At 40.5% G+C, this 24680-nt stretch overlaps 1 protein-coding gene across 1 annotated transcript; it reads right to left on the bottom strand.

Moving 5' to 3' along the window:
• Positions 1-11051: 11051 nt before the first annotated feature.
• On the bottom strand, positions 11052-24112 carry kiss1ra (KISS1 receptor a). The gene is made up of 5 exons (XM_073491295.1): positions 23866-24112; positions 20879-21003; positions 12858-12993; positions 12508-12746; positions 11052-11432 (listed from the first exon to the last, which is right to left on the bottom strand). The coding sequence occupies exons 1-5, from the start codon at positions 24110-24112 to the stop codon at positions 11052-11054; spliced, it is 1128 nt and encodes a 375-aa protein (XP_073347396.1).
• Between the last annotated feature and the right edge of the window lie 568 nt (positions 24113-24680).

Here is a 24680-nt window from a genome sequence, read left to right as displayed (position 1 = left end):
CACACATACAGTACACACACATGCGAAGTTGTGTTTATGTGCTGGTTGCTCCATTTATTTTTAGACCAGAGGCAGGATATTGGGTTTCATTAAACGTCCCAGACCCCTTTCTTTTCCCCTTTTCCTTTCTTTCCGACCATTCCTCCACCTCTCTCTCACACACACACAGACACACATGCACACACACACTCAGTCCCCGGGGCAAGGTGGTGGTGGTGGTGTTGGTGTGGTTTCCTGCTTGTGTTGTGACGTGAGGCGGTTCTGCTCACTGGTAGAAAGGCCTCTTTGTGTCCGACCGTCTCTGCCTTTCCCCTCTTTCCACTGCCGGCAATTATTTTCCTCTCCAACCCTCAGCTGACAATTCGGCGGGCTGAGCCTCTGCTGTCGTCATTCTTCATTTTGTTACATGAGAAAAAAAGAAAAAAAAACTGAAGGAATGAGAGAAAAAAGCGCGACAACTGCAGGTTTAGATTTCAGCAGCTGCACCTTTCATTTTCACGACTATAAGCGTGATGACCTCTCAGGGGGCTTGCCGGCTTGAAATGGCCTCAAACAGTTTGGGCTGAGGCTTCTTTTCATCAGCTTTATTTGCTGTCAGGCCACCCAGAATTATACAACTTTCATTTTAATTTTTGTTATTTTATATTTATTGCAAGGCCATCAAGGCAAAGACCACAAGGCAGTTTCCATTTCCACACGACAAGAAAAACATTTAGCATGTAACACCCAACCAGCCAGTTTATACAACATGCTCCAATCCTCCGAGCTGAGAAATCTGTCAGTTGAGTTCAGTTGTTCCATTACACATCAAGATCCCCGTCTCAGGGGCCCCCTCAAGTCATTTGATGCGGTTTCTGGGGCCAGAGCGGCAGCAGCGGTGTCAACAGTCATACTGGTGTTTAAGTTGCAGTTTGAGCAAAGACAATTTTTCTGTCTTCACAAACATGCACATGTCCAACAGTTTTCTTCCACACAGCATGCACCGCTGCCAAGAAAAGCTACCGCAGATCATTAGTCCTCAGACATCAGTTTTTCTCAGTGATTTGCTGCTCTGCGCCCGAGTGACTCTCTGTCTCCCTCTTCAGGAGCAACAGCTTGTCGACTCTCGGGAGATCATGCCACTGATGATTGCATGATGCCTTTCTTGTCTCAGCGCTACCTCCAACTGCTTCCACCTTGAATATATTAGGCAGTCTTTTTGTTCTCTCTCACAACTGCATTCCTATCATGTGCTGCAGAGCTCTGAGGAGCCCAGCTGGCGGATAAACTCGCCCAGTATCCCATTTAAGCCTGTGCTTTTAAATGAGCTCAACCATGGCGCTGCCACACTCATCATGTTGGCAGCAATGGGACTAAAGATCAATGACCGCTGCAACACGTGCAGCTCTCCAAAATCACACTGTGAGAAATTATTTGGCTGACGCTGATTTGATACAGCTCATAAATCTGTCTGACTTGACTTCATAAGAAGACCCCAGCAGGCAATTTTCAACAGCAAGTTGAAGTTTGCTCGCTGTGGTTTCTCCCGAGCTGGTCACTGTAATCTGTCAGCATCTCCAATGGACGTTGACAAAATGCAAATTTTAGCTGAATTTACAAAAAAACAAAAACAAAACAGCGATAAACTTTAATGTGCATTTTGTTCAATTGCTGTTGTGCAAATCATAGATTGTATTTTTGTTTCATGTATCAATTTTAGGAATGTCACAAAATTAAAAAATATATTTATATAAATAAAAAAAAGAGTCTAATTTTCCACACAGGTCCTTCCAAAGTTCAAGTTGGAGCTTGGTCGGCATGGTTAGACGGGTCATACACATGATTTTGACTACGTAAATAACATTTTATGTGAAAATTATTTTTAAATTTAAAAGTTTAACCGGACGTTGCAAGCAGGGGCTGAAATCTGACATCCACTTTGGAGGGGACAACTATACGAAATTTTCTCAAGAGCAATTTCCTGCAGGGGGGCTCTAGAAGTAGTGCTGTCAACCTGCTAACAGCTAAGGAACACTACATTGCATAACCAGCTTCTCCCATTGACTCAAATTCAAACAGCTTGTTTTTATTGTGGCTAGCAACAAAAATGTAGACTGGTGACCATTATAAATGTTTTTTATTCAACTGAGTGGTGGAAATAAAGAAACGTCTAACATATCCTGGCAAGGTCAACCACTAATGACAGACTCAGATCCCCAGCCACGCACTGTACCTGCTTTGTGAAGGGCTAGACTGACAGCGGAGTCCTCGATGCGCAAAACTGATGCCAGAAGGGTAAGTAGTCATAGTTTGAAGCTTGAGGTCACTGCCTAAGCTGTTGAGTTGGGAGTGAGAACGTGCTGTCTTACCCACTATCACACATACAAAACATCAGGCGACATCATATAAAGAGCAACAAAGTCAAAGATGGGTGGAGGTTGGGTAGGTGGATGGGTATTCTCAGTCCCATGTGTCAACAAAAGTCCAAGTTACATCCACAATTTAACATACACAATATATTGACCTAATGTCACAGATGACGTCATCTTTTTCTAAACCTAATCAGGTATTTTTGTTGCCTAAACCTAACCAAACTGCGACTGTTACGTGTTTCTCTCTGTTACTATGACTACAGATCTGCTCGCCACAGAAAGTAATGGACAGGTTGCATCACCTGCACACAAACTGGACTTTTGCTTGTGCATTTGGTCACAGTTTTAAAATGCAGACTGGTATTATTTTCCTGCAGATTGATGAGATCTGTTTGGATGTTTTCACATCACATCCACATTTTTTAGTCTCTCCAGATGAAGCTTCAGCGATGCGCTTCAAATAATGTTCACAATGACTTATTTATTTCAGAAGTTTTTTATTTTGTTTTGTACTGATACACAATCTTTTTCAATCTCAGCCGACAGTTGGATGGAAATTACCTTTCGGGCACAGAGCCCTGTTCGTATCACACCCTGTGAAAATGCTGTGTCACAAAATGAAAAATGTCTTAAAGTCTTTCTCAGGCACCATGAAGCCATGAGGGGAAACCATTACTAGACGAGCCAAGAGATCAAATTGTGTCCGGCAGTTATGTCAGGTAATTGCTTTCACACTGAGGAGAATACTTAAGTCCTGACAGGGTTTCTTCTAAACAGGTAAATCGATCTGTCGTTCTTCAGGAGGGCTCAAACTGTGTCGTCGAGAGTTTGATCTTGATTGATTGTCTGTGTCTCCATCAGTGAGTGATGACTGACCTTCGTTAACCAGTTCACAAAACGAGCTCCCAGAGCTCATTTGGCGTAGATACAACTCTATTTAACAGCCAGCACTGGCAGGAAAATAACGGCTGTGTCAGAATGACATTGAAATTAATTCCTACACTCTACTACACTTCCAGTTTACTGTCAAGTGGTGAGGCTTGAAACAGGATGGTAAATAGCAGCCCACACATCTCTCCCGGCTATTCTCCAGACAATTTTTCATCATTTGCTAATCTGCAGATTAATTTCCTGCGGGAGCCAAACATTCATCCAGATGAAATCATTTATCATGTAGAACAGTTTGTGTTGTATTGACAGGCAGGTGAGGAGGTTTATGGGATCTTAAAAGTCAAATAGTTGAAACAAAACAGCTCATTTGGAGGTGTTTCCCAACCTGAAAGATCAACATTATCTTTTCTTTGCTGCCAAGGTAACCGGGAGGGAACATTGCTGTGAGATATCTCAGTTGAAATGGAGCCCACAGAAACAAAAAGGTGCAATTTGTCTGTCAGAACCAAAGACGTCCAGACGACAAGTGCGGGCAGGTTAAAGAAGTCACAGCTCCAACTTGCTGAGAGATTTTCTGTTGAGGAGGGTGTGAGTCCGTTGCCAGTGTCATGATCTAACTCAGAGGGCAGTGACCCTCCACAATGTTTTTGAATATAATGTTGGGTTAAAACACAAATGATCCTGCATTCAAACTCACATGAATAGCGCAGATGACCCGCTTCTCTTTCAGTATAAAAACTTGAGAGTCTGCATGGAGAAAACACAAATTAGTGTCAATAAACACTCCAGACAGCCGACAAAGGAGCTAAACTGATTGGTTACCTTGGCTTTAATGTGTCATTCCAAAATTACACCATCACTGGAAAAACGGGTTCATTCATTGTGTTGCTTTCTGTTGATTTATTTAATGAGGGTTCGTCCAGATTTTTGCAATGTGCAAAGAACAAAAGGAAGTGGTTCAACGGCCCGAATGTTCATTCAACAGCAAGAGGCTAGAAGATGGAAAACCAGTGAATTAAAACCTTAAAACAGCTCCACTCTCTATAGTAAAATGAAAACAGAAGTCTTTGATGGAGGAGTGATAAGCCAGGCAGAAGAACTGAGTGTGCCTCAGCTTGGAAATCACATTATGGCACTAAAATCCAGATCCAGATACACAATACTGTAAAAATATATAAAATAAGTAAAAGTCCTGCATTGAAAATAATACTTAAACTGTCAGTAGACAAGTGTTTTGCCTCAACACATCATTATGAATTAACTGTTGAATGCATATTGTAATGGATACAGAATAATGAAACCATTAGTATTTACACTGGTTCCTTACAAACCTCGCTATCACTATATAATTTTGTCTGCCTCAGGGCACGCAGTCACCCAGGAAAGGGAGGATTAACTGTCAGTCCATTGTCTGCTGCTACTTTGAGTAAAAGCACTGCAGTAATAACACACTGATACCAATAGTCCATTAAAAGTCCTGCCTTTTTAAGTAAAAGTACGAAAGTATTGTCAGGAAAATGTCCTTAAAAGCAAGAGTATTCAATGTCGACAAATGTCCCCTTTGACTGTTATTCTTTTTGTCTTATATCATTACAGTTTTATTACTCAAGCGTTAATCTATTTTGAACTAGAGACCATCTAGTGATGGGATCACACAACATGTTCACATTCCGACTTGTGTCTCAATGACATACCTGTGAAGTTTCATGACAGCATCTTGCATGGTTGTGACAGACAGACAGAGAGAGAACAATGACAGCTCACTGGAGTGAATCAAAATAATTGGTATTGGGTTACAGTTCTGCAACTTAAAATAAATATTGGTCAGGGCCAGAAAGTGGCTATTGGCTAATGGCCCCTTTCCTTCTTCCTACCTCCCGAGTTCAGGCACCTTATTCGGACCACACCCATCTTCCATCTCAACTACACACCTGTGAAGTTCTGTGACTGTATCTTGCAAGGTTGCGAGGCTACCACACTGACAGAAAGACATATAAACGGATATAACATGAATGTGGCAGAGGTAGCAGTTGTTTGATACTAGCCATGCTCCTTTTGGCCAAAATGTCAAAAAGCTTCCCACTTTATTCTACTTTTGTAACTTGTACTTAATGTTCTGAATACAACTGAACATTAATTGTACACAACTCATCACATTTTTCTCTCAATTATTTCCTCCACTCGAACACAAAGCTGCGATTAACACTGAAAATGGTTTTGCTTAGAATGTACAGTACATGTTCAGAAAGGCTGCTTTGTCCACATAAAGAGAATCTATGGGCTGCAGGGTAAATACATAATGTTTAACATTAAGAGATGCGTCATAGAGCACAAAAGCTATAATACACTGAGTACAGTGAGTGTACATGAGTACCCTGTGGCCTTTGTGTTCCTGGCTTTAACATTTTCATGAATCAACCCTCCCACATTTACTGCCCGCTGTCTCCTGCAGCCTTTTTTTAGCTCAACTTGAATGATGTCAACGTCGCGTTCATGCGTTATCGACTCAGAACTAAATGGACAACAACAAAGTCTGGACTCACTATTGTCCCTAAGGTCATCTGGATGAAGTACATTGGGGCACTGTGTGGGCAGATCTTTTGTTCAGGAACTGTGAGTCATGGCTGTAGTTGCTTTTTTTGTTTTTTGTTTGTTTTTTATTAATTGAAAATCAGCACTGGGGACTGTTGTTTCTTTTGTTACATTTTACATTCGGTACCAAAAGACTGCTTATAATAATAAAAAATAAAATGCACACGTCTCTCACTATGACATTTGTATTAATCCCTGACATTTGAAGATAAAGCTTTTCTTTATATTCTACAGACTGTTTGAAGTTCAACAGCTGACGGTCAAATGCAACCAGACTGAGGACATGTGCACTATTTTGCTTTTTAGAATTCCACTTCATCTGGTTTAGGTTGTGTATTTTGTGCCATCCCTCTTTTTAAATCACCTGTCCTGCAGTATCCATCCTTGCGAGACTAATGGCGGGTTCAGACTACACAATATCAGCACGATAGTAGTCAGACCCAACAGATGAGGGATGACGGGAATGAAAGTGGGTTTCAGGCAACATCATCCAATCTGTGAAACCTTACAACGTCCCAACAAAAAGACATATTCAACAACATGCTCCATGACAACGACCAAAAGGCAATGTTGGGGATGCAGACAATGAACATGTGATACGGACTTATAACATGATATGATACAAAAAAGTAGAAAATACAAAAAAATAAGCTACCATTCCTGTGAAAGATAAAGGAATTTCAGTGCTGATTTTATATAAATTTGAAATGTAGGTGTCGTTGGTGGAGCCAGTCATTTATTTGCTTAGTAACGTCATAGTGATTCTTCCTCAGGCTAAGATTCGGGAGGTTTAATCGTGATGATGCTGTGCGAGCACTGAGCAACGCTGTCCCTTTTACACATGCACTATGCAAAGGTCAAGCGTGTGGTGGTCATTATGTAATAAAAAGGTGATAAAAACCCTACTGCAGAGTCAATTCCCATTGCACACAAAAGCCTGATAGTAGTGGGTTTAAGTGAGATGTTTTTTAATCAGAGCAAAGGGGTATTAGTGTGGCTAAAAATCCCCTCTGTTGAAATAATATCATATATCAGTGCACAATTAGCCTGACAACTACTCTCTCATACATGATATTGCTGTTTTAATTAACCAAACGAAAGAAAGATAACAGATTGGAAGATTTCCCAGTATGATACAACCAGTAACAGAAGCTAAGGCTGCGCTACACTGTTATACCTTGTGCTTGTCTTGTTTACCCTATGTTTTTTGATTTATTTTGAATACAGTTGTCTATATGTCTAATATGGTACATTTAATGTTTTTATTTATATTTATTTTATATATTGTGTATATTTTTTTTCCAATTCTGATATTGATAAATTTAATAAGAATGGTCTTATCAAATACTAATAATAAGTACTTATAGCGTAAAAGCTTGTATTGGCCTCCTACAGACAATTCGACTAGTAGAATCTAATGATTTATAATAAGAAATTCAGCCAGCAAGCAGACAAGTCCTTCTTTTTGTTTAATGGCCAACAAAAAAGAAAAGCATATTTTCCAGATGATTCACAGTGCAAATGTCAAGCATTAATTCAGATCAAATGCAGTCATGTATTCGCAGGATAATTTCATGATTGGCACCAACAAAATGAGTTTAACATTGTTCCCCTTAATTATTCCCTCCAAAGTTAACGTAATACAGACATGATTTCACATTAACCCTGAGAAATTATCACATCCCCAGTGCTGGTAAAGTCATTCTTGATCTTCTTGATTTAAAATGGCTTACCTAAACATTTAAGGGTCACTTTATTTTACTCTTCAAGATTGAGGCTTAACTGAAGAAACTGCTGAACAACCAGAACACACATGTAGTAGAATCACAATCTCTGAAAAAAAGCATAGGTACAAGAGCGAACTGTTAATGCAAAGCACACAACACGCATTTTACTGATGAAATTGGTCCTGATGAAGTTAAAACAGTCTCTATGGAAGAAACACAGCACAGTTCACATTCATTAAACAGCAATAAGCACTCATTAGCATTAAATTAACTAGTAAAGAGACTTTTTAGAGCAGCACTCAGACAGAAATAAACCCTTTTTACTGTGTAATTTATTCTGTGCTGAATTTTCTAATGAAACTGAGCAACATTTCTTTTTGTTGACTGCCTTTTATACAATTATAATTATAGTTGTAAATATAGATGGCGCTCATATCACTTCCATCTCAAATAAAACAACTTGAAACCATTCCAATCAAATGAAACTCAGCGTGCTTTTTTCAGTAAAAGTACAAATGTGTTTAACTGTGTGGATGCAAGACATATGTTGTGCTAAAAACTGTATTCAGGAGTAAAGCTACAGTTACATCTTGAAGGAAGTATGCAGCATTTTCCTGAACAACTGAAGTAGATGGGGACTAAAATGGCTCCGTACAGCTCAGCATGTACCCCGTCTGAAGTGTTTGCACGAGCTTGATCGCACGTTAAGGGTGTAAAAAAAGTCTGGACTGAATTTTCATTTTTGGGCAAACTTTTCCTTTAAGGTACATATAGTAGGCCAGTTAAAGGTTTCTCCACTTATGTTCAAAAAAATGTGCTAAAATGTTTCTGTTAATGACAACTCTTGAGTACCTTTCTGTTACCCATCTATGCCTAATTATGTCGGCTCGGTTGGTTTTCCTTTCAGAACATGCTGATGTAATTTAAATGGACCCTGAAGACCACAAAATCCTACAATATCTACAATTTAAATGAGAACTGCATTAGCAGATTTTCTATGGGCCATAATTGGAGTTCTGATTTTGAATGTCAGTGTGTGGGATGGATAGAAAAGGAGTGCATCTAGACACTGGAGAGCTGGCAGGGGCTTTGTAGACTTATCAACAATCATAGGCTGTATTTCCACCGCCAGGCAGCTGCTCTCTGAACAAGTTTGCCTCTAAATGCAGGGCACAGGCCATATGGGTCAGCTCCTCTATTTGAAATTCAGTCCGTCTGACAAGACCCTGCAAGGCTGTTTCTCAAAGATGTCACACCTGGGTATACCAGGTGAAAGTGCATGTGCATGCCTGTGTATGTGCGTGCGTGTTTCTACAGTGTGCGTGCGTGTACATGTATTGAGGAAGATGTGAATGTTTGTGTGTGAGACACAAAAGAAATGTAAACACTGTCTATGCTTCACCAGTCGTAACCTCCGCTTCAGCCAGCTCCCACTCATCACACTTGGCAGCAGAGAAACTCCCATTCAGCTGGATGCTGTCTCTGTTTCCCTGGATTCTCACCAAACAGAACAGCATAAATTTAACCCTGTCGTACCCTGAGCTCACTGTTTCACAGCTGGTTAAATGTAGTAGAAAAACAAACATCCTGTTCCTTTTTTTCAGGGGCAGGCTTCTGTCTCCATCTCTGTTATATACGACACCAGCAAAAAAAACATAACTTACATGAAAACATGACTGAGACAGCAGCTGCCATGCAAATACGTACAACCCTTGTTATATAGAGAGGACCGAATCTGCCAAAAGAAAAAAAGAAAAAAAGGCTCAATAAATAAATAAATATGCCATTGAATACGCTAAAAATAATTTAAAAAATAAATGTAGGCATTAATATATTCATAAATGTATAAAATGTGACATGAATTGATTTATTTACCTTTCCATTAATTTACAAATGTATTTACTTTTCCATTTAATTTTCAAATTTTTTTATTTATTTAATTTTGTTCATACTAATTTACTTATTTTTTAAATTTTGGCAGTTATACTCCTCCACAGCTAGAGACGACTAAAGATGGTTATATGATTACAGAGTTGGTCATCTGCATTAAAAACACTGTGACATTATAACACCACATCCACTGAATTTGGCTTAACTTACATTTAACAACAGACTTTAGCTGACATGAGGATTCCTGGTCTTTATGACGACTTGGAATTCAATATGAACACTATTTACAAGTTGGAACTCTAAATTACAATAACTCCAATAAGACATGAATGCAGCATACATACAAAGCCAGAGCCAGATGGAGATTGGCTTACCTTTACATAAAGGCTGGAAATGGAGATCAATGCGAGATGGTAAGTGTAGATTTGTGAAACGTACTGCACTGTTTATTTATTGTGCACATAGTACAAACTAATATGTTTTATTATCTGACAAAGCTAAGCTCTGGTTAGGTTTAGGCACAAAAACACACGGTATCTATACATGACAGAGAAATCGGGGGAATTAGCTAGCTTGGCTATGTCCTAAATATTATGCCTACCAACATTTCTAAAGCTCACTAATTGACAAGTTGTATGTTTATTAAGGGTGTAACGGTGCATGTATTTGTCCATAAGTAAGTCCAATAACTTATCCCTGTTTTTAAACAGCGTCTGGATTTGAAAGCAGACAGGGCCAAAGATATTACCAAAGTAACTAGCATTTACACCCCTAATGTTTATGTATACTGTATATGTATAGATGTGTTACTTTATGAGCTTTAGAGGTGCCGGTAAGCATATTTTCTTCCTTCTTCCAGTCTTCATGCTAAATTAACCAAATCTCCTCCTGATTTTAGCTTCATGTTATAGCGTTTAAACTCGAAAGCAGTCACAATCTTCTCATGTAACACAAGAAAGACACCATAAATTCTCAAACCATTCCTTTGAAAAATGTAATAGAGTTAGCAGTTTCTGGCACAACAGATATAGTGTATAGTGTCTCTCGTTGAATATTTCTCTTTCTCTATTTCTCTCCAGTGATAGGAACAAAAGTCAACCCACATAAATGAGAAAAAAATCATGTCCGCAGGCATCTATTCTAGAATATCATTTGTCCATTCGAAATGCACATTCAGCCTTCGGTCGTTTCCAAAATAGTATATTATAATCTCATGTCTCTGAGAATACATATACATTATAAGCTGTCCAAATGGCAGAATGTGCCTCATTGTGTACAGCTGTCCAGCTGTTATTTAGCTGTGGCGTTTGGCAGCTGACGTTATGTGTCAACGCTGCCTGTCCTTGGCAGTAGAACAGGTAACGTATTGTGCCAAACACTGTTAGTGTCCATCCATATTATGAGTCTGTTTTCCACATAGATTCCTTAATTAGTCGCAGTCATTAACATAACCATAATGTGTCTGCCAAACAGAGTCTGTCCTTTTGAGATCAGCCAGTTGCTCTATTTAAAAATGTTTCAGTATTTTAATTTCCTTCTTCCAGCGATTGCCCTTGGTAAAAAATAATTATTCCATTCTTCCCATTTTTAATTCTCAGATTCAATTCAATGCGTTGTTATTGTTTCCTTCCTCTGCAGCAACAAACTTGATCTCAGCATTGGCAGTCCTTGAAGCCATGCTGCTATCTCTGACCTTGTGCTTGAACAGAAATGGGAAGGTTTTCCTGAAGGACTTTTGGAAAGTAGCTCCCATGAAACCATAAACTATGGGGTTGACCGAAGAGTTGGCGTAGGACATGCAGTTGGCCCACGTCTTGATCTTGTATGTGGCGTAGTTGGGCCGGTAGTTTGGATAGAAAGACTGGAAGAGGGCGAAGATCTGGATGGGACCCCAGCAGATGGCGAAGAGGAGGACGATTACCACCACCATCTTGGACACTTTGCTCCTGATGCTGATAGTTCTCTCAGACAGGAGGTTGACCTGGCGAGGCAAAGATGACAGAAGAGTAGTTTTATTAAGGTGTGTTCAGGACACAAAGCGAAGGGAATTTTCCCCATGCGTTATTTGTGTAATGTTGACCAGTGGACTGTTTGTGCAGTGGGTATTTAATCGCCTTAAACAGCCATGTTTTTGTTTTTACCATGTTTGTGTATGGGAACAAATCTTTTTGAGCCATCATGCATTAATGAATAAAAATGAATGCATGAGTTGCTTTACATCCCAGCTCTGTTCTTAGGGGAATGGTGTGCTGTCGGTGCATGTCGCCATTGTGCAGCTCGTCTGACTGATCTCAAAACTCAACAGGAACTGTCTCTTTTCATTTCCCTCCAGGTTCTCTCAATTCAAACAGCCCCAAGCAAGAATTTACGCTTAAGTAAAAACATTTACAGTGAAACAGATGTATATTTGTGTCATATATATTTCAACCTGCAATTACTGATTATTTGGGCCAACTGGGGGCAAATTGAATAGGCTATAAACACAACACTGACATATCATAATTTTAAAGTTGATTTACTGAACTTGCTAGAAAATAGGTACGAATTTATAAATCAGCAGGTACAGAAATACATTATTTAGAGTGTGTTTCTGGCCATATGATAGATATAATTCCAATATCTACTTCCCGTTTAGCTCTGATTTTGGTCTCTACCAACTCTTGAGGGAAATATATGGCTGATTAGCTGCTAAATGATCCACTATGTTCACCAGCTAGCCCCTAACTTTGTCTGCATGTCATTTGGTTTTAAGCGAAAAAGCTATAAAAAAACAAAACTTTATAGAACTAAAGGCAACTGCAGAGCTGAGCAATAATTCTCTGTGGGTTTGTTATAGTGGCACCTTTTGCATTACACATAGTTACAGTGGTTACAGCTTCTTTAAAGAAAGGTGCTTTCAAAGACATTTTCAAAGACAGCCAGCTTTAAAAGCAAGATAACACCATAAAGGGACACTTAGTGGCACCATACAGAGGCAAGAGACCTTTATAACTTTTAATTAGCTGACAATTCGTAGCAGCGGCTCGCAGCCAAGTCAAGTCAAACCTTGTCCTTACCTGATAATTGTTGTCTACGGGCTCTACAGTGGGCTGGCCAACCCTCTTCACCATCAGAGTGTAGCAGAAGGAGATAGTGAGGACTGGCAGCAGGTAGGCAGCAATAAACTGGTAGAGGATGAAAGCCCTCTCATGCGTCTTAGAGGGAAACCTCTCCATGCAGTACTGCCTCGGGCCGTACCAGTAACCCTCCTCTATACGCTGGTATATTAAAATCGGGGTAGACAAGATGAAGGAGCCTGGGCAGGACACGGACTGTGTTAGTTGAAGTGGTTTACATCATGCATGCTAATTCTCTGTGGAAAAGTGAAAGTGGAAATGAGTTATTTAATCAAACGAGCAGGACATACCAATCCAAATGCAGATGCTGACGATCATGGCCACTCTCGGAGTTCTGTGTCGGAGAGATTTCAGAGGGTAGACGGTGACGTAACAGCGATCTCCACTCATAGCTGTCAGGGTGATACAGGTGGCCTGGACTGTCACCTAGGAAGGGCAGTAAAAAATATACCTGATGTACAGTATATGTATGATACGATGCTATGAGACACATTGTAGTTAAAATGCAGGTGCTGGCTTGTTAATACGTTTCCATCCGACTGTGTTCAAGCAGAACATCATTCAGTCGGAGTTTGAAGAACAGACTGAAGTAAACAATTTTTCATGTATTATGTGTTTTTTGTATTGTGCTGTTATGTGTTTGTTTGTTTACCTACCCAGGGATGCAAATTAGCTGCTAGCTTACTCTGGTGCAATTACTTTTAATTGTGCGCTGTCCCTGTAAAATTAACAATAAAATCAAAAAATAAAATAGATATTTAAAAAGTGACCACCGTTAGTGGCTTCCTCGTCAGTAGGAGATCCTTGCCAGCTGCCTGACCGATACAGGGCATGTGAAGCGCTCAACAGATACGACACTTGCCACTGGCAATTGGGAAGGAGTCAATCGCCTACTTTTAATTGGGTTTACCCATGTTTTAAAAGCAGCTGATTTTATTTATACAGCCCAAAATCACAATCACAGGGTATGTAAGAAAAAAAATGCAAAAAACCTCAGGAAGAGCCCCAGAGGAGGGCTCTTTATTTTTATCTTCCCAACTGCTCTGCTGACACAAGACTGTTTTCAGTTGATACCCACATATCTGAGAATAAATCCAGCACTCCCTGTAAATAATCTGTGTTTAAAAATAGTCCATGTAGCAAGTATTAATGATGTCCAACAGATGTAAAATGTCGGTGATTATTTCCAGCACCACAAACTCAACGCCAACGATAATATTTTTGCAAGAAAGAAAAATGCTCAACACTGTGCACAAGCTGTTTGAGTAAGCTGTTTTCTCAGAGGGCCGATCACAAGCTTATGAAATCCCTAAATAGTCTGGGGTAATTTCATCAGAAGTGGTCCACCACCTTTCTAATGGTGTTTTGTGCACCCAGCCTCATACTTAATCACTAACCTCATTAAGAAGCAGAGAAGTTCAAGCAGCTTCTTTGGTCCTCAATAAACTTGCTTTATTTCCCATTCGCTCTTCAACTTGTCTGATGTTTTTTGCTAATGAGCTCCGGCGCTTTTAGACTAGAAAGTATGTGGGAAGGGAACGAGCGCGGGAGGAAACATGCTGAGCAACAGGAAGACGGGAAGCAGAGGGGAACCTGCATTTGTGATAAGTATTTTCAATTAGCATATGAACAAATCACTCCATTTCATTTTTAATGGCGTTCAATGACGCTTGAGTCGATCACATTCGGGCACATCAAGAGAATGCTTATTAGAAACCAAAATGTGGAATTCATGCTGCAATAGAAACGTTCACAGAATCCACTCTTCTCTGGTGTATTTCATATCACATCACCTGCTGATGAAAACACTACATTTTACTCAAATCTCATACTCGTTTCTCTTCATACGCCTCTGTACATTGATTTTCAGCAGAGCAGTGCTCATCATATTTTCTTCACTTCAAAGGCCGCACTGTGTTATACGCAGGTGAACTAATCCATACCGCTGTGAAATCTGTGCAGCAGGGTGAGAAATGAGGGGTCGGAAGTTCGCTCTATGCTCTTCTCCAAATAGGATCTAATTTTGTCCCTCTTATGTATCCCCCTCTTTCTCTGTTTCTCTCCCTCCACCTCTTATCTGTGACTGAAGCCAGTGCCCATAACCCTCTAGAGGTTTGGTGCACCACATCAGTGTTTCAAAGCATGTGATGATGAGAGAGACAGAGAGGGGGTCATGACGAGTTCAGTGTTGGTGCCACTGAGGAAGTGGGCGCCTTGATCCCTCAATTTTTAAGACGGCTGGTGCATTAGGACCACACCACGCTGTTATCTTTAATGCATAATGTCAATTCAAAGGAACAGGCTTCAACATCGCAAAGAGAATATATTTATATCATCTCATTCCTTTTAGTGAGCTGAGGAAAGATTGAAGTGTTTTACAAAAGGTGGACTTGTACGCAAATGTTGAAATGTTGGCAACTTTCTCGCCTGTAACTCCACCACCACCCTCTCCAACCTCCAGGTGCGAAAGCCAGGGCGTGAACATGTAATGTGAACGTGATATGACACATCTTGCAGAAATGTCAATATTAACAGTGGTCAGTGGTTTGAAGAAAGGTTAACTGCCAACACATATCCTGCTGACTGGGCTGAAAATCTTCCCTAATACAGCAGAATGTAAAGGTCTAGTGAATTCAGTGGCATCTAGTGGGGAATTTCCAGACTTCAAGCAACCTGAATAGCCCTCGCTCTTTTCAGATCCAGAGTTTGTGTTTTCCATTTTGGGCTATTTTAGAAACAGACTCTGTGGAAGAGGATTTCAGGTGATTATACACTAATGAAGCCCCAATTATGAATATTGTATTCCACCTCTACCAGTACATTTTCTTGGACTGTTTAAGGCTTGACTAAGAGAATTTAGGACAGTGAAATTTATGTTTGTAGTAAACAGCGAATCATTCTCAAAATATCAAACTATATTCATTCTATTCTTTGCACAATTCTTGCACAAGCCATCAGTCATAAGTTATTCAACAACAGTCCTATGTGCATTATCATCAAAATAATAAAGAAAATAAAAAAGTAACATAAAATAATACAAAACGAATAAAAAAAGAATACTAGGATAAAAGTGTAGTCCAGTAGGGCCGCCACATTTTTCTTTTGATCTGTTACTGTTACTGTAGTTTATCATATGTAGCTTTGAAGAAAGGTCTGGTTTATTTATGCAGTCACTTCAAGTATTCATTAAAAGCACTCGCTCATTCAGTCGATTGTTTCTCGTGGGCATTTTTCTAATTAGTGTTCTAACTGATTTTATAGACATAACATACTAAAGCTGGAGAGCTGGAGAGAAGCTGTCCGTGTCCTTCTCTCTTTGAAATCACCACCTATAACAGTAGCCCCCGTGATTTCTCCAGACAACAGCCCAGAAGTGAACCCAACTGTCGAATTGCAAAGAAAAAGCTCTTCTCACAGAACAGAAAAGAAAGGTGTAAGAGGTGTGAAAAGCAGAAATCTGTCATGTTTTCATTTGGTGAAGCTGGAAGGTCCTCAAAGGTGCTGAGAGAGAAAAAAGAGAAATAAAAGGAGAGATGCAGCTCCTCACATTGAAAGAGATTTAAGGTACATGTGCTGGCTGTGTGTTTTTCAATCATCCTACTCAGTGCATGGTAAAAATCAACCTTTACCAGGAACGAATGAAAAGTATAGATGATTGTTAGCTGTATTTACTTACTTTGATCAGCATCTACCAATGTCGCAGTGAGCAGCACACTAATCTAACATCAGCAGGTGTTTGAAGCTGATTTTCGTTACACCATTGCTCTCAAACTCAAATGAGCTGGGGGGGTCACTGCTGGTATTGTTATATCGTAGGAGGGCCACTTCAGCGTTCCCGTACTACAAGAAAGTGCAATTTTCTAACACTTTAACACTTTTGTCCATATAAATAACTTAGTTAAAGTAAACCTGGCACTGAACTAACAAATGCAATCCCTGAATACATTTGTACTTTATTACATTTGCATTTTTCCTCATATTTTCTTCATACATAACAACAACAACAAAAAATGCAAACAGCAGTTTCTATCCATTTTTTAAGCTCACAAACTCAGCAACTCTTCTGTCACCCTGAATTTGTCAGTAATACCCCTGATGAAAATGGCTCGCTGTGCATCGTCGGTCCAGCCTGTGCATTCATCAGGCGCCACAGAGTAAGCACGGAAACTTCGGGCTTTGTCCCGTAACTGTTCATAAATGTCACTTGATAACTTGTTAATGTGCTCTGCCACTGTGTTTGCCAACAGAGAGATATTGTTGAACAAGATCTTTTCTGGACATAGAATATCTGTGACTTGCGACATGTAATCCTTCAGACAGCCCTTCTGTGAATGGTTTTCCCGCTTTGACGAGTAATTCACTCACCACATAACTTGCTTCAGCTGCAGCATCAGCGACCTTCTTCGCTTTATGGAGAAGACCTTGTCGAGACAATAGTCCTCGTGGCAGCGTGGCTCGTGATTATATTCCTTCAGAACGACAAGTTTTTCCTTTCATATCAGGCAGACAGCATTTCCACTGACCTCCAAGAAAAAATATTGTATTTCCACCTGTCTTGAAACCGTCTGTGCTCATCATCCACTTTTCTTTTCGGTTTGGAAAGAGACATCTTTGGTTTTCACAGCCAAACAAGTCTGACTCTGAGCCGGCTCTCTTCTCATCAAAAACTGCACAGACACGTGCGTCACCCGTGACCTTTGCCATTACGTATTTTGGGTCACATGAAATACATTTTTTAAAATACAATTGTGCGGGCCAGTAATTGAGACCATTGAGAATTTGAGACCCCTGCTAGAAAAGGAGTAAAAACTCTCTTTGTGTATAGTGCTAAAGGACAGATCATTGGATTATTAAAAACTGAGTCTGTATAGACTCGAATAGCTGAAAATGTGTGTTGATATGGGGCTTTAACATTATAATATACGTAAGATACTCTTTAAATGATCAACGTATAATATTACACATTAATCGGTGACTTATCTGTATATTATTAATTAGTTTACAAATGACACCGCAGGCTACTTCTACTTGTAATTTAATCAAATCACGTTCATTCACATATATTTCAATAAAATAAGTTTTGTAATGATACCAGCTTGTGTCTCAAAATATACCAAATATTTCATATTAGTAGTGTAAAATTTCCACAATACAAGTGACAGGTATCCAAGGTGTTTACGTTGCAGGAATTTGGTCGCATGAAGCTCCCTTAACAGACATTTCTTGAAGAGTGAGTTCCTGCTCCCTCTTCAGGAAATGTAGGGAATACTGTTCATGTGCAACGTAGGACAAAACACAGTTTATCATGTTTTTGTGCAATATTTCTGGCAATTCCCCAGCCAATAGAATGCCTTGAAAGGTTTAGTGTTGACCAATGAAATAACCCCTGCCTCACTGCGATTCCTTTTCTCTTTAACCAGGTTCTTACACTCCCACCCTACAAGGCTTTTACACCGTTGTGTGTGAAACAGCAGCAGTAGAGTAATCTGTCGTGTAATATTGCTTCAACAGAGACTGATGATGAGTGTAAACACATCAGGCATAGTTCACTTCACCTGCTGTTTTCCTTTGGTTTTCACTGAACTGAGAACATTTTGAAACACTGCTGGTGGTTAATGATCTGAATTTCTTTGAAAAGAGCGGTCGGGTCTAATGTCTCATTATAATGATACAAAACCTAATTACTCCTCTCTTGTGCACATGTAGGATTCGATTCATAGAAACTGATTAAAATGTTTCAACACCATGTATGCAGGGCTGAGTGATGAAAGGCAGAGAAAATGGTTGTGTTGAAACAGACAGAAAAACTGAAAAAGCTACAGGAGAGGTTTCCTTGTCAAGCAATTACTGTTTCCACTTTTCCAGTGAGAAGGTTCAGGCTCAATTTTAGTCCTCGGGAGTCATTGATTCATTGGTCATCTCCAAAAGGTGTCCAGCTGACCACTTTGTTCAGATTTTGTTGTTGTTTTGTAGAGTACAGTCATCATGTCAGTCTGTTTTACGACTGATCTTAACAAGAAGAAGGCTTAAGCATCAGTGTTGCAACCAGTGTAACTATCTGCCCTGTAGCTGCAAGCGGACCCTGATTTTTCCGTGAAGATCCAAGCATTATTCCTTAATTCGCACCAAAAGTTAATGGGGTCGGTTCTTGGCACATCCTCCATCCAAGGTTTGTGGAAATCTGTTCAGTAGTCTTTGGTGGAGGCAATAAGTGGTCAAATTTCAATTAAAAATGTTTTTGGCCTTTCCACCTGCCTCTCACACTGACATTTGACTCTTTCATGCTCAAATTATACAACTACACAGTCATTATGCATTAAAAGAAAATTAATTTTTTTGAAAGCCTCACAGGTCGCCTCCTCCTCCCCTCTAGCTTCATAATGAATAAAGTACACTCGGAACCTCCAAACAAAATATAAAATTAATGAAATTCACTGCATGTTTCAGTGTTTTTTTTCCTCCCTGGGACATTTTTGTTTTAGACTGTGCATCGCTTGACAGGTTGCTTATTAATTAAACACGAGCTATCGCATTCCTAGCACTTTTAGACCCTCAGTGACAGCACAGGCTTTTCAAGCTGGGTGCTAATTGAGCATTTTTGAGAGTAGTTCATAGTTATTAGAGCATAGTTAAGTGTAATTACAGCGTTGCAGAGAAACATTGCGTTTTAAGATCGGAGCTTCTTGCCCACTCATTGTCACGCTCCTGGCATTTCAGGGTGTTTTAATTGGCTTTCCTCTTCGAATAAGCTGCATCGGGTCAACAGGTCGTGGCCTGCGCTTGGCTTCTTGTTTATGATGCATTTTTAACAAGGAAGAAGAAAATTTGTCTTGCGTTGTTGTACTCATGATTAATGGTATATCCTGTCACTGCAGGACAGGAAGCAGGGGGAAGTGCAGAAGTAGAGTAGGCTTACATCTCTGTCTTCTGGCCCCTTCACTGCTGTTTTCTGTCCATCCACTAGATCCGCTCAGACTTTCTTTCCTTCTCACATCACCTGACTGCCCCGCTCGTCTACACACCTCTTCACACCTCCCTCCTCTGCAGTTGTCTGTCCTTCCTCGCCCAACTGCTTCTCATTTCCTCTTCAGCTGCACAGACACTTACCTGGCTCATTCCCACTCATAATTCATCCAAGTTGCAACTTTGCTTTCTTGCTTTATGTTTTTGTTTCAGGCTCAGTCACCTAAACCTGCCTGCCTGCCTGTCTGGGTTCCACTTTCCAAGAACGAATGCGGCACTGAGTGCTAACGTCAGCTGCGGCTGCAGTAGGGGACCTTTCAGGCTATCAAACACAGTACGCTCCTTGGCCCTTAGATATACAGTATATTATGTTTGACCAGGTGTTTCAGGTGACTTGTTGCAGGGTTGGCGTCTTGCACTCTCTCTTTCTTTCTATGACGTGAGTGTAATGATTCGCTGGTACCTTGTAGCACCAATGTCGGTACCATTAATCTGAGTTTGGCACCCAACCCTCAAGAATTATCATCAAGTCATTGAAGCGTTTTAGCATCTTTCAGCTCCTTGTTTTGGTCTAACGGCCCACAACTTTTCACCACTCTCATCAAGCCATTTTCCAGGATGAGCAGGCAGTTTCGTAAAAAGCTCTGCAACAAACAGCAAACAGCCAAAGTAAGGGTTGAATGCTCCCTAAATGGTTGGTGATGATTAACTGGGTAAGGTGGTGGCATACATCTAAATATTTCTTTCTGATCAATGTCCAGCTTGTAGAAACATACTGTATTGATCTCAGTCACGAATGCTGTTCCTCCTGTGCTTCTCCTCCTGCCTTTCTCTTCTGTTGCAGTTTGATTATAGCTTGGACATCCTTTTGTGTCACTTTGAGCTCTGTTTTGATGAATCCACTGTCATCAACTGTCTACTGTGTAGATGAAACGTCTCTCACTTTAAACTCTTTTGAAAAAACAGATGTAAAAGCAACAATGGCTTCTTTTCAGCTGAAGCTCTCTCGAGACAGTTCTCTCAAAGGCCGGGCTGTCGGCCTCCTACAGTGGATTAAAAAGATTGGATTTTCTGTGACGCACAGTTGAGTTATGAAACGAGCACACATTGAGCTGCTCCTGGTGGAGAGAATTGGATTGTATCAGAGTCCTAAATGTCACCACTGTAAGCACGTTTATTGAATCATGTTATCAGTAGTTTGTTCAATTCATGAGCAAATCCAGCATGTTTGATAAATGTCTTTTTTTCAGCTCCCTTTGTAACAAGCACAGATAAATAACACATTCTGAGCCGAGAAAAATGTTATTATGATTGTGATAAGATTGAAAAAGGTTAGTTGTGTATTTACCTGCTGTAGAAAGGCAACAAATTTGCACATGAAGTTGCCAAAGATCCATCCAGGGAGAGGATAGAGGGTGGCAGTGAAGGGGACGCAGCACACCAAGAAGATGATGTCGGTGGCAGCCAGGTTTGCTGCACAGAGACAAAACAACACACAGGATGTTTCACGTTCACTCTACAGCACAGTGTTTTACAGAAAGTGTATCTAGGATTGTGTCAGACAAATATTACAAGTTTTTCATGATTTTAAGAGAAACGTCTAACCACCATCCAAGCACCCGAAGTAATAAGTGAGAGATTTTCTGACAAAAATGGGTACACTGCATTATACTTCATTTAATGTAGCGTGGGCTTAACGACACCACATTACAGTTAAACCAGTTAATCGATTCTTCAATAGTTGATCAACAAAAATAAATCTGCAACTATTTCAATGGTAGCTTAATCGTTTAAGTCTTTTTTTTAATTGAATATGATGTGAACGTCAGGTCATAAACATGTAAAGTGAACATGATATGACACTTTTTGTGCAAATGTCAGTACGGTACGTAGCCTGTGACACAGGGGTTTGTAGAAACGTTAAAGGCCAACAATTTATTCTGTCAACTGGACTGAAATATCACCTCCCATTAGTTTATGATGTTTAGTTTTGTGCAAACTGTGTTTATTCAACTTGGTGATTGAACTGTGTCTGTCTTCTGAAAAGCTTCAAGATAAGAAAAGGTCAATTCTGATGTCAAGTACACTTCAGCATCTGTTTACTTGACGATGTGCTGCTGGTGCTTCAGAAAATCAAAGCCCACAACTGTCGATTGACTGATGACACGACGTACAGTACACCTATACACACAGACTCTCACAAGAACATAAAATGCTTCATTTAAATACACATTGCCAACCCGGTACCTTCTTGTAAATTCTTGTCAGACAGCACAGTGGCAGTGATAACCTCATCAATCTGATTTTGCTTTCTTTTTTTATATTTAATCTGTCATTCTGACAATATTGCCACACACTGGCTCTTATTTGTTTTACTGGATGATCTAATCACATTGTAGTAGCTGGATCATTACGTTGAAAGGGTTGCCAGATGGTGCACACGCTAACATGATGTTGTTGAATATTAAACAGTTTCAATGCCCTGGCCCTGGGATATCATCATCCATCCAGATCAAATTCTAGTCACACACACGGTGCAATATGCAAACACAGACACAAATGGTAAACCATCAGTTGCACTCCTTCTTTCCCTCATTTACACATGAAGAGGTGAGCTCATTTTCATATATATGTATGTGACATGCATTTTGTTTTGTTTTAAGTCTTATCTTCTGTGGACTTAACCTCACCTAATCAATCACCTTCGAGACAGTTGACGTCACCGCTACATCAGACGCGTTGTAATTGACTTCAACAGCAAAAATCAATCATCCCAACTTCAAGTCAATCACCACTGAAAAACCAGTGGAGACATGCGGCAGCCGCATGATCAATTACTTTGTGCTGTTGTCTGTCTTGGCCAGGACTCTCTGAAAAAGAGTTTCTTAGCCTCAGTGGAACCTGAGGCACTCTTTTGATTTATCGTATTTTCTTTGATGTACCTGAGATCAATGAAATCCCCCGACAACATCTGTAAGTGCTTTTCCATTCACCATCGCAGCACTAAAAAACAGTCGATGAAAGTTCATGTGTTTCTTGTTTGATCACATGAGGCTGAAGTGCACGACTACTCATGTCCTGATTGGGATGAAAAGCATCCATCTTCCTCCAGGGGAGTTTTAATTTCTCTCTGCACTCTAAACACAAGGTGCATCTATTATGTGTCTTTCTTTTGGCGAGGAATGCGTCATACTTGGCGCTAATCTGCTGTAAGTGTCACGGGTTGAATACTGTGTATAATCAGCCTTCTCGTCAGTGGTTCACTACAGTGAATAGTGAATCACAGAGGAAGACGATGAATGATGATGCATACTTCTGTCACAGAAAACGAGTTGTATGTGTCTGTGATGGAGGTTGGAAAACACTTGTTAACAATTCTTCCATTCACGTTGAGCTTTAGCAGCGTGATGACAGTGAAAGTCCATGCAAATAACAGCACTGTGCACGAGTGCCACGGCAATATTTCTAAGTTTACGGCAATCACACTGACTGTTTCACGTGCCGAAATTATGCTCCACAGTCAGTGGTATCCATCAGCCAGAAAATGGAAGTTTGATACGTGAACACTATTTATTGAAGTTTAATTAGCTGTTCCCCCTGCTTCCTGATCAGGACCCACAATGAGGATATGGAGGGTAACGATTCTGTGAGAGCTGTCACTGAGCTGTATTCTGTTTCTACTCAATACTAATACTGTCAATAATGCGATAAAAAGCATCAACATAGATCCTGTTTGGCAAATGCATTTCTGTAGCTCTTCTCCAGTTGACTGACTTGTCACATTCACACATTCACAAAGACATTCATACACTGATAGAAGAGGCTGCCATGCAAGGTGCCAACATGCTCATCAGGAGCCATCAGCCGCCCATACAGCCAAACACAAAAATAACTGCCGGGGGAGGATCCCCCCTGGACCCCCTTATCCAGTAGAGACGCTCCGGGCCGCACATTTGCAAAAAAGGGACAAACAAGCGATAAATCTTTTAAACTCTGATCTCCTGAGCTATAGAAGAAGAAATTAATTATTCCAAACACCTCTGGCAGATAATGATTTCACCTGTTTAGAATTTCTCCCGTCTTTGAAACAATTTTTGAATCAGGACACATCTGAATACCTGACACTTCCTCTTCCTCTCCTCATGTTAACCTGTGAAGTTCTTGCCAAAGATCTTTTGAACCCTCTGTTGGCATGCAATGAAACACCACCGAAGGGATGAAAGAGACCTAGATCAAATAACTATATGATGCATCTGAAGTTGAAGCACTGGGCGTTCATGATCATGTGTATATCCTCGCCTGCTGATCTCCAGGATGTCCCGACACTTGACTCACCTATGTAGAAGTTTGTTGCCGTCCTCATCTGCCTGTGTTTGGAAATGACATAAATAACCAGAGAGTTGCCCACCAGTCCGACCAGCATGATGAGAGCAAAGAAGAGGGGGACGAGCCAGGCATCTGTGAGGAAGGGGTGCTGCTCTCCTTCTTCCTCCTCCTCGTCGCTGTCCCCGCGTCTTCCCAGAGAGAGGTTCGCCTCAGAGCCATTGATCCAGACCTGGTCGGTGGAGTTCCAGGAGTACATTGTGACGGGATGGGCAGAAGGATTGTAAGGGACTAAGTGGTGTGTGTTAAGAGAGCCTTTGGTGCCCTCTGGTTAAAGAAAGGAGAGAGTTGAAAACGGAGAAAGGAGAGGGAAATATGGGCAAAAAGGAAAAAAGTCAGGCGAGGGATATGAAGTTGAAAGGTAGCAGGATGGAGTGATGGATACGAGGCTAAGAGGTAAGTGGAAAGATTTGGGAAGGAAAGAAGTGGCAAAAGAGAGCAGGGAAAAGTTTGCAAGACGAATGAAAAGGTGGAAGGGGACAGACACAATGAGACAAAGATTCCTCGAGTTGCGGAGAGGTGTTCATTTCTTTGCAGCCCGAAGCAGAAACATAAGAGAGAAATTGGTCACGGGTTGATGAATAGAAGGGGAACGAAAGAGGAGATGGTGCTTCTTTTCTTTAGATCAGGTTGGATGAAAACTGCCGCCCAGCAGAGCTGTAACGCATGCTGTGTGCACGACTTGCGGGATGAGCAAACCTCAAGGCAGCCCTGGGACTTTGTTCACAAGGAGCAGACTGTGCGCCGAGAGAAAAAAACATCCACTG

This window comes from Pagrus major, chromosome 21 (genome assembly GCF_040436345.1).
Source record: "Pagrus major chromosome 21, Pma_NU_1.0".
Taxonomy (NCBI): domain Eukaryota; kingdom Metazoa; phylum Chordata; class Actinopteri; order Spariformes; family Sparidae; genus Pagrus; species Pagrus major.
This window is presented reverse-complemented; position numbering and strand designations above follow the sequence as displayed.

Excerpts from the sequence above, each read along its gene's own strand:
- kiss1ra (XM_073491295.1), bottom strand. The coding sequence starts at position 24,112 with ATGTACTCCTGGAACTCCACCGACCAGGTCTGGATCAATGGCTCTGAG. Across the intron at positions 12,994-20,878 it reads TTGTTGCCTTTCTACAGCAG|GTGACAGTCCAGGCCACCTG; the intron begins GTAAATACACAA and ends TGCCCTTCCTAG. Across the intron at positions 12,747-12,857 it reads CAGCATCTGCATTTGGATTG|GCTCCTTCATCTTGTCTACC; the intron begins GTATGTCCTGCT and ends TGTCCTGCCCAG.